This window comes from Cyclopterus lumpus, chromosome 9, assembly GCF_009769545.1.
Source record: "Cyclopterus lumpus isolate fCycLum1 chromosome 9, fCycLum1.pri, whole genome shotgun sequence".
In the NCBI taxonomy this organism is placed as follows: domain Eukaryota; kingdom Metazoa; phylum Chordata; class Actinopteri; order Perciformes; family Cyclopteridae; genus Cyclopterus; species Cyclopterus lumpus.
In genome coordinates this window covers 19,153,385-19,164,405 of record NC_046974.1, presented here as the reverse complement: position 1 = coordinate 19,164,405, position 11,021 = coordinate 19,153,385, and the positions used below count along the sequence as shown (strand labels likewise).

The following is an 11,021-nucleotide window of genomic DNA, read 5'->3' as shown; positions in this document are numbered from 1 at the left end:
AAAAAAAAAAACACACACCTGAAACATAACCACAAATTACAGCCGTCACACATTTATGAAACAAAACTTTAAAGTTAGAAGCTCACAGAGGCAGCGATTGTTACCGGGTGAATACAAGTGGGTCGTATAGAGATGTGTTGGTGCGTCCATTCTCTGTGCAATATCTGACGTGGAAGAGAAGAAACAGATTACAATTGAAGATGGATTGTATGCATGCATGTTTGTTCCACGTGTTCAAAATATTGAGTGTCGGCTCTTTGAGGTCTCTGCCGTCGTGCTGTGCAGCAAGCTGATGTCTCCTCACTGCTGTGATTGTGGCAAGAGTTCTGACCTTGACGTCGCAAGTGTGCCTGAATGGGAATGCATGTCGATTGTCGTGTCAGGGTGCTGAATAGAAAAGACGTTATGAATGCATGGGTATCTGTGGAAAACATCTTTATTTCTACCCATACAGAGGCTTCGGTATGTCATATTCCAAGGCCTTTGGTTGTGATGGGAAAACACGCTGGTGTCCGTATTTGCATTTCTACCCGAGCGCACAAATGCAATCCGTGTTGAATTTCCATTTTCACCACGTCTGCCTTTGTAGTCGTAGTGGACTTTAAGTTGAAACGCAATCGATGCGCTAAAAAGTTTTTGGAAAAAGTCTCACAGATTATGTGAAATGAGCGAAGGAGTATTCCGCTGTCCTTCTGGATATTCTTCTCCTGCCTCGATTCCACACATACAAAAGGGAAAAGAGAAAAGAAAGCTTGAAGTAGTGTTTTATTCATCTTTATGTAAATCCATTCATTTACGGTTGCCTTAACAAATCAGGAATCAAGTGTGTCAACATCTAGCAGGGAAGAAAGTGCATATGGGGATTACAAAAGAACAGAAAAGGAACAAAAACAGGCAGCGGGAGACACCGGTTAAAGTCTACAAATCCTGACAAGGGTAAAATGAAGGTGTTTTTAATTGTCTGAAATCTCTAAATGCTGTAGAAAGTTTACAGTTCTACTCAAACCCGAGGCTCAGGAAGCTATTGTTCATGTCTGAGTGACAGTGTGTGGAGGCTGAGCCCAGAGCTGGTTCACACCATAGAAAAATACCCTGGTCATTTGCATTTTTAACTGTACACTACTGAGTTTCTATAGGAGATGAAAAACCTTTAACTCTGGTGAAAGGCTCAAGACAGTTTTTTTTCTTCTTCTTTTTTTTTTTTTTTTTTTTTTACATCCTACACCTCAAAGAAAGATAAATCCCTCATTGCATTGCTACATAGCTAATGTTACACGAATATGCTCAAAACCAATATCAGGCAAATCCTGCAGAGTATTTATTCATAAGTATATATCAAATATTGGGAATATGGTATTAGATAAAGTCAGTTAAACATTTCTTCAGTAAATTCTGGCTCGCTAATTGGATTGCAATTACAGTACCCACTCAGCATTAAGGCAACGTTTCCTCTTACCTGTCATCACGGTGGTCGTGGTTGTTATTCTGATAACAACAGCCAGGGTTTTTAGGTAAAGGCAACTTCTATTTCAAGCACGGTTTCATTTCATTCTGTACTGACTCACTGATGCTCAGTCAACTCTAAATCTAAGCATGGCATCAAAACACAGCATTGTTCCCAAGTCATACAGAAGCTCTCTTCAACGGCAGGTCATATGTTGATAATATGTCTGTAGCTAAAAAAAAGGGAAAAAAAGATGAGGATCTGAATGTAAACATGCCGTTTTTTTTGGAGACATAATCGATGCTTTTTCCCTGCCATGACTTTGTCAGGGGTTTGAATCTTTCTTCTGTGCCGTGACAATGTGCATATTAAGTCACAGCGAAGAGATCTGTCCTTCAAACGGAGCCTCGTCAATCATCTCAACATGTATGGGTCCACAAATGCCTTTAACACTGTACTGGACATCCAAGAAAAGAAAAGGAAAAAAAACTACTTGGACAAGAGAAGCGTGACAGATTCCTCAACATGCCTCACGTGAGGTCTGAAGCCCTGGTAGTCTTCTGGCCTTAAGTTGCAGGGATGTCATCTCCTGAGCTCCAAGTCTGCGCTCTGTGTTGTTGTGCGAGCTGTGGAGTTCAGTTTGAAGGAAGGAAACGCCGCAGAGGGCCGACATGGGCACAGCGGCTCCGGGTGGGGAGACAAACCCTTTTTTCGAATCTGTGCTCATTAAAAATGATTCACTTGTGACCCCACCCATGCGTCTTTACCTCGACTACATCCTCGTCTTAACTCGACTACATCCTCGGTGATACGGAGGACTTTAAATGTACTAGAGCAGCGTCCGGTGAAAACATGCTCGTTCAGGACGAGTGAGTGTCCTGTGGTGCTTTCTCGAGAACCGCTCAGACAAATAACTTCACACTTTGCTCCCTCGGGTCCTCAGCAACACGGCCGCCATGACTCTGCTGCATCACGCGGCTTGATGCAGCAGTGAAGTACACCTGTGGAAGACCTTACCATTGGGCAAGGTAGGCAGCCTCGGCCTGTGGCCATTTACCTGACAGAGCAGTGTCACTGGTTACGTTTGTCCATTCAGATTTGACACATAAAAATATAACAATTCAAATATAATGTATTATCATTCATTAAAATGTCCAGCATCATATACGGAACTGAAAGCTCCACGTTGAACAGAGTTAGGTAAAATTGACATCGTACGTAGTGCTCATGGTGCCTCCTTTTCACACAGTCCCAGTGGGTGAAATACACTCTGGTTTGCGTCCAGTTATCCAGTGGTGTCGACTCCGTTTGCTCCTCTATAAGGTCATTCAGCATGAGAGCGCGTGTCCAAAATTGTACCAAATTCGACAAAGCACTCCCTTGGATCCCAAACAATACACCCGGCAAGTGTGAAGTAGATCGGATGAACGGTTCTCGAGATATGCAAAGGATGTGCAGACTTAATAGTTTGATGAGGCTGACTCCATCAACCGAGTCGCCCTCGCTGTCAGCAGACGTGAAATAAAACTGGACAAACTAGTCACTCAAGGGCCGCGGTTAGAGGCAGTACGTGTCATTGTCGGATGTAATATCACTTATTGAGAATGATGATGAGCACAATTCAGTCAAGTTGTTGATTATGACCTATAATTGGAGCATAGCAACCATTTAGCTGAATTATAAAATACCAGGCGGACGATATTAAACTTAAATTATTAAAATGAGAGATGTTCTCGAAATGAAACAGTTGGGGAACTTGACCTCCGTCTGTGAGTGTGTAGCTACATGTTTCACATGCATGTTTGAAAAGTGGATGGGAGGCAAACATGACGCAAATATTGTGTACGTGTGTCTGTACACCAAAAGAGCCTATGCGTAGCTCTGTGTGTGTGTGTGTGTGTGTGTGTGTGTGTGTGTTTGTGTGTGTGAGTGTGTGTGTGAGAGTGAGATCCAGCAGCAGCTACGATGTGTTCGATGTGTTGGGGCTCCAGCCCATTTGATAAGCTCTCTCCAGGGTTCTCTTGCAATCCTGCATCACTGTGCTGAAAACAATGTGAGGGTACTGGACCACCAGCCTCTCCACGGTCTCCTCGTTCACCTGCAAAACACACGCACACAAACAAAGACGATCAAATGATGAGAACCACCTCGATGACAACAAATGCAACAAAGCTACTTTAAACATGAGCGAATGTTGGCAAATTAAAGTCCACTTCTTTCCCACAGCATGACACTGTCTTCATCAGTACATGCTCGGGTGTGATGGAACTGTGAATGTTCAAGCTCTCCGGTACGCTAAGCACTTGTCGGAGAGTTTAAACTTCTACACTTCCAACGACTGACGAAACTACGTCTGCTGATGAAGACCGTGTGACGTGACGGAAACTTTCGCGGAAGTGGATCTTGAGTTGTGATTGTTTGTTTTTGTCGACTGCTGTTTCCGAACTACAAATTACACGTAGTGTACGTTTCTCCTGACATGTTTGGCCTGTTTGATTACAGTACGACCGGTTCAAGGAGAAGGAATGCCATTTGTCAAGTCTTCAAACTACTTTCAGGTGCCCGTGTGTGTACACCGAAACCTCTCGGCTGTAATCATTTTGAATACCATCAAAATGTTGCGTCATGCCTTTCCAGTGGAAGTGACGGGGGACACAATCTGCAGCCCTTTGGTGCCAAAATGTCCAGTTTGTTTGCAGACTTCAGCAGCCTGACGTGATCAAATCAAACGCGTCTCTTCTGAAGTCTCTGCCGTCTGATTTGATGACATGTCCAGCCCTACGCAACACACTGAGCCTATCATGAGGACATTCAGTCGTTCAATTGGTATCGCAGCACATTTTCCAAGGAGACCCGGGTACATGTATTAAAAAGAGGCAATCAACTTGAAACCACATAAATGTAACAGATATATTGCTTTGGGTGGAATAAATACAGATTTTGAAATGACTTAATTAAATTGGACTATTCTAGAAATCTGTCGACCGTCTCCGCATCGCCCCATGATGCCTTATTAAGATAGGAAACACAGATTGAACTGTTAATGCCCTGTCAAAATGGCAGTCTACTGGACTCAAACGAAGGAAAAGCAATTTCTTAAGAGCATAAACAGTGTTTGCAAATAAACATGCACACGCGCACGCACACACACACACACACACACACACACACACACACACACACACACACACACACACACACACACACACACACACACACACACACACACACACACACACACACACACACACACACACACACACACACACACACACACACACACACACACACACACACGACGGCTGAGCTCACAAGGCTAATGAGGCCTCTGTGTTCTCGGAGGACTAGAAAGACAAGCAGCTATTAGCCACTCCAGCGCTCCTTTGCCCGTCTGACACTCCGTCAGACCGTCATCGAGAGCCAAGAGGGCTAACGCCTGAGAATCTGACAAAGACCAGAGGCAGAGTAACCCTTGGAGACCTTGAGGGGTTAACCGCAATCCACCCAGAACCGATCCCCCCCCCGCCCACCCGCGAGCATGACACTTTCCAGGGGAAATGATGTATAAACACTCACACACATGTTGAGCACACAGTCATCCGTTGTTGCCAAAGCAGTGACAAAGTGCTTCACGGTCTCCCCCGAGCTCATTGGCCCAGAGCTCTTTGGTTTCAGGTAGAAAAGTCTTTTGGGGGTTAGAGCTCCCTGGCTGCTGCTCAGGGCTCTGATCTGCTCGGGTTTGACACTTTCTGTCTTTCTCTTCAGTGAAACCAATTTCTTTAAGTGGTGGGTATCGGCCTATTCCCGGCCAAGTAGAGAAAATTGAGAGAACAAATGGACAAGCAGAGTCAGGATAAAATCAGCAAAATCAGAGAGAGAGAAATAAGACCAGACCACCGATTCTTGCCCCGGTCCCAGAGGGAAGATGGAAACTGCACAGCACAAGCGGATTCAAGAAGACAAGAGTTGGCGTGCTTGATGGCGACACACGGAGGTTTGACACTCTTTCAATCCTCAGTCGACATAAAATCAAAACCGCAGGGTCAAAAAGTCTCTTTTTTTTCTGTTTTTTGATCAGAAGCTGAGAGGAAAATTCTGCGAACCAGTGCCAAAAAGAGCAAGACAAGGCAGACTGGCAGAGGGCTTTCACATTTGACAGTTTTCACGTGCTGCGTTCAATGATTCATCGGCAAAGTCGATGCATTAATAAAAGAGTGTGTCAGGATATTTCCTTAAAGAATTCACATTGTGTTGATAATGTGAGAATTCTAACGGCCAGTTTTATAAAACAAGCATTTCCTCTCGCGCTGAAAAGATCCAATTCAACTAGTGAGGCAGTGACGTGGACCAGGTGGTATATACAGTTGGGGGTGCACGAGAATATAATAATTTAAAGAACTCCTGCAACATTTTGAATCGTCATGAAATCTACATGAAAATCTACATAAGAGAATTCAACAATCTGCTTGAACTAGGTAACAAATTGGCTTTTTTCTACTGTTTATCATTTGACTACGTCTTCTGACCGAGATGGTTATTTTTCAGGTTGTAAATTATTAATAGTGTTATAGTTGAAGCACATCGTTTTGGACAGAAATGTTGAATAGCCACTTTTAATAACAAGCAGCGTTTCTCAGAAGAGAAGATGATTGCACGCTCTTTCTTTTTTTGGGATTTGAGCCAGGTGCCTGACCAAGACACTCTGTTGAATCATGAGCTTTTCATTGACTGTCTGGTCTGGCAACTGTTGGATCCTTTTCAACTAATTCACCAACTGGCTCCAAATAGTCATCATTAGCTTTGTGATGAGGGATTAACCCTCACATCTGGTTTTCACATACAAGGCCTTCACGAGGTAGCGGTGGTGGAGAGACAGTAAGGAACGAGGGAGGTCCTATTGGTTCATGGTCAGCGCATAGAGGCCCTAGTTGGCCTACAAAGATGGCCGTGCGCTGCCTTCTCAGACAGCTCCACCGAGGCCTTTCGAACACTGCTGCTACATAGATGAAGTTTGTTATGACATATGGCTCAGCCTCATTAGCAAATACATTGACTAACTCCTGATTGCCTTCATAACATATTACGCTATATTCTTGGAAAGAGAATGCAACATCCCCCAGCTCGTTAATCAGGGCTTAATTACACCTAAAACAAATCTAAAGAATAGACCTGTCAGACTGATGCGAGGCCATAACATTCATTAATGCTAATTTACTGCGGATCCACTTGCTGAGCAAACACGGCGCACCCAAAATGGCTCCCAATCAAAACGCTCATCATTTACTAATTGCCGGTTGCAGCAACGCCGAATGTTTGAGTTGCACCGAGATCACTTTGACGGAAATCACGATAAGAAAAAGCTATTGTTGATAAAGCTCAGTGTGCAGCGAAACACTTTAAGGTGGTTCTTAAATGTTAATTACGGACACATGCAGCAGGCGCCCAATGATTAGAATACAAACATTGTATTATGGAAGAGGGAAAAGCCAATCAAGTTGAAGAAAAGAAATGATTTTACTATCAATCAAATCCAAGCCTGTATGCATTGTAAATGGTAACTCACTGTACCTGGTTTGATTAATTGGCATCTCAGAATGACATATGCCTCTGCTCATTTTGAAAACATTTTATTGCTGTTGGGTAGAAAATCTTGTTGACAGAAAATCAGTTAACGAAGGCATTTATGCATCACAGCCTCCATTAACTCTCCTCCAAACTGAGTTAGAGTCAATCTTTTCGGGCCTAAAAACAACAGCCTCCTGTAAAAGAAACCTCCGTATCCGAGCTGCGACCCCTGTCCTTCCCGAACGAGGCTGTGTGTGCCCTTTGCACGATCCTGTGGCGTGTTGACTGAGACGCCATGACATCACCACACCTGCTTGGTATTTGCGTCTCAGAGCTGGTGTTCGACATGAAGGTCGGACCAAATGCTGCGGCCCCACATGACTTCCTGAAAACCGTCGAGTCAGCTGTTTTTCCCGCCCAAGCCCAGAGTGAAACTTTGTTACCAGGCAAAACGACATTCGGTTGCTCGGCAACATAAGCTTAGAAAATGGGAAACCACTGTTACGTCTGTTGTCAGGAATGGGGCTTCAGCTATATTTGGTTCTGGCAGGGAGTTTTTTCTTCTTTTTTCTTTTACCCCATGCAGTCCTCATCCAGTGTACTTACTGTACAGCTCCTCCTCCCAACTCGCTGCCAAGTCTGTCGGAGAGCCATATGATAGAGCAGATCGCTCCTCGCTGACGATTCTAATCTCTGGGAAGCATCTGGGAGCACAGCCACAGCTATCTGGAGCGAGGCCTATACTTACGATATTTTCCCCCATTTTAACTTCAAAGATGCGGCGCTGCAGATCTAAGTGCGGCGTAATGCATGCTGATGGGTAATGTGCTGTTGTCAGGGTTTACAAGAGGGCAAGAGAGGGATGGGGGGAAAACAAAAAGATGCACGTCTGATACGCTGCTCGGAAAAAAAAAGCACCTTTTATTTGAGCAGGCTGTACGGTAATCGGGAATAGCTTATATGGGTTGTGTGCGTGTGCGTGTGCGTGTGACACAACAGCTCCTCTCCTTTCAAAAGGGAAGCGGCGGCGCGTTCCCAACTGACCTCCGCTCTCTCTCAGGAAGTCCTCTTATCCACTCTCTTTCTTAACATAGCTCTTTTTTTGATCCTCCGATGCAAATGCACTCTATCACCACGTAAAATATACATTTACCGCAAGCCCCGGGCCTTCCGCTAGTAAGCAGCGCTGTAAAACGCGTCGTAAAGATGACTAATGCAGCTGCAGTTCCCATTCTCAGTGGGAAAAAGAAGAACAGGGTCGTAAATCGATGATCAGATACACAAACACAAAGATGCATATCCTATTAGACCGGCGTGCTGAGGACACCTTGTGAGTGCTCTTAGCAATCAAGGGAGGGAAGTGGAATAAAGAGAGAGGGAGAGAGTTTAGGAAGTAGACGGCCTTAACAAAATAAAATCCCTCCGCTCCTTTTGAACATGTCAAACCCACCGAACCGGTTGTGTACGCCGCTATGATGACCCTGAAGAAAGCAACCAAGCACTGTTGATATTGAACATCTTTAGAACTGTGTCTAAATAGACGCACAATTTCTTATTATTCCCCCTGTGTTTTCATTCAGGTCGGCTGGGTTCTTGTCTTGTTTTTTCGTCTTCACACCCCACATTCTCTCGGGCCATGTGGCAGCCTTTGCTACAGTCGCAGGCCCATAAAGAGAGACAAATACCTGTCTCCTCCCATGTGGAGACTCTATCAGTCAACCAGTAAATACATTTGGGGTAAATGCTTTAAAAGCCTGTTTAGGCAGCAGAAGAATGCTGTGCATCAGGTCTCAGTAAAAGGCAGCTTAAACAAGTCAGGATTTAAACAGGACAGATTTATAGCCTTTTTTAAACTGCTCAGAGGAAAAGCCCCAGTTGAAAAGTTTCTAAACGAGTGACTGGACAACTGAAGGACAGTTCTCCTACTCTGATAAGAGGGAGGGGAAGGAGGGCGAGGGGAGTGAATGGAAAAGAAAGCAGAGGATTTCTGAAGTGAAGAAAAGAGGTCGCTGCAAACTTATTCTGAAAGGATTCAATATTTCTAAATGAACTATCGATGCACTGGATTGGAAGCTTAAGGAATAGACTTGCTCTTCACAAAGGAAAGCCTGAGCTCAAACATTTTGATTTTGTCTCAGGGAGCCCTCACAGGAATCTGCAGTGCGTGGCTCTGGGTGCGCTCTTTTTTTGGTGTGTCGTTGGTTAAAACCAGGTCAGGCACCGCCTGCGACAACTGAGGTCTGGTCCCGCTCACGCACCCTCATCTCTGCACAGCATCAGGCGGCAGCAGAACTGAAGAAGCAGGGTGTCAGTGCGTACACTCACAGGCGGAGGAATGGGGGGCTCAACTGAACAGGGTCAGAGAGAGAGGTTCTGGAGGCCAGGTTTGTAAACCCCGCACTCCATCACGCGTGACAAAGGTAACTAAAGGAATGTGTGGCGATGCTCAGCTCTGCCCCACCTCCCCCTCTCTTTCTCCTCTCCATGCCGGCCTTCTTATCTCTGCAGACTGGAGGACAACATTCCATAACTCAAGGGGCTTTTCTTCACAATGTATCAGTAAAACACTATCACAGCTGCATCTGTTAGGTAGAGCTAAAGAAAAGCTAATTAAACTGGGAGGTGCTGCGGTGACACGGTGAACCGGCGAGCCTCAGAGTTTTGCTCAAAGACTTTAAATCAAGTGCTCTAAAGGTAAACCAGAAAACTAAAGCATGATTAAAGCTTGCTTTAATTATCTGGAGTAAAGAGAAACAAACGTCACAATAAGTCAGAACATGCTGTATTATATTATCATATGACAGATTAATCATCTTTTTACTATCTTCATCGTACAACATCCAATATGATGAAGGATACAATACCTCACGTTCCCACTAGTTCCTAGTTACCAACAGCAGGGACATGATTGAGTCCAGATCAGATTCTATAGCAGCAGGAATCTCTGAGCTGTGATCACGACTAACTTGGTTTCTGAAGCTGGAAAGAGTGGTCGGGTTTGGCTTTTATCTATTTTGGACTATTTGTGTCCTTGAGCCTGTTAGAGATGGGTTTTCCTCATGAATAATATATCATTTACATATATTAATATTAATGTAATCAATTTGGGATCAGGTGGGATGGCGTCGTGAAAAAACACACGCGGAAAAGAGAGAGATCGAGGTGTCGAGACAACCAGAGAGAGAGATGGTGAGTAACAGCAGACCTGTTGAATGTCCTGTAACCAAAGCCACACACATACACACACACGCACACACGCACACGCACACGAACACACGCGCACACACACACACGCACACGAACACACGCGCACACACACACACACAAACAAACAAACAAACAACTTTTGCAACGAATTCCAGGGCGGCTTACTGGAGGTCAGACACAAGCAGAATTCCTTGAAGATAATCACAACAGAGCTACTGTGTTTAATTTATTTATTTATTTTTTGCCTCGCCTGACTACCTCGTTCTTAACAATAAATACGGAATGAGGACAGCTTGACCCTGTCCTCGCAAAGAACGCGGCGATACAGCGACTCCCTAAGAGCGAGGGTGGGATCCGCAGACTGGCCGGAGGACACGCACATAGGCGGCGAGCAATATACACAGCGACCTCATCTGTAAGCCCGACGTGTGGAGGCCACCTACCGTAGAGTGATTATTCTGAATCGTAGGTTAATTCTGAATAATCACACGAGGACACAGCAATTAAAGTCAAGCTCTTCCGTATTTACAAAAAGGTCAACGAGCGACGTCGTGGATTTCAGCCTTTTGTTCTATTCCCTGTCGGGCCGAGCATAACATTTTGACAGCACGATACATCTGTAAGTCTTTGTTTTCTCAAATGTTCACCGAGCAGCCACGAATCATTTTTCCTCTAAAATCTCCTTCCAAACAAAATGTATTCAAAGCTTTTACATCCACTGGCTACTCTGTTCCGAACAGATTATAAAGCTGGACATTCACTCAGAGACACCATCGATTCCCCCACCCCCCACTAACATTTCCCA

At 44.7% G+C, this 11,021-nt stretch overlaps 1 protein-coding gene across 3 annotated transcripts in view; it reads right to left on the bottom strand.

Moving 5' to 3' along the window:
- Nucleotides 1–499: 499 nt before the first annotated feature.
- fbxl17 (F-box and leucine-rich repeat protein 17) overlaps nt 500–11,021 on the bottom strand; it is a 190,284-nt gene continuing 179,762 nt past the window's right edge. For all 3 annotated transcript variants that reach the window (XM_034542048.1, XM_034542050.1, XM_034542049.1), the window contains exon 11: nt 500–3,542. In XM_034542048.1, the coding sequence (XP_034397939.1) occupies nt 3,405–3,542 (138 nt within the window). In that variant the 3' untranslated portion in view covers nt 500–3,404. The remainder of the gene's footprint in view (nt 3,543–11,021) is intronic.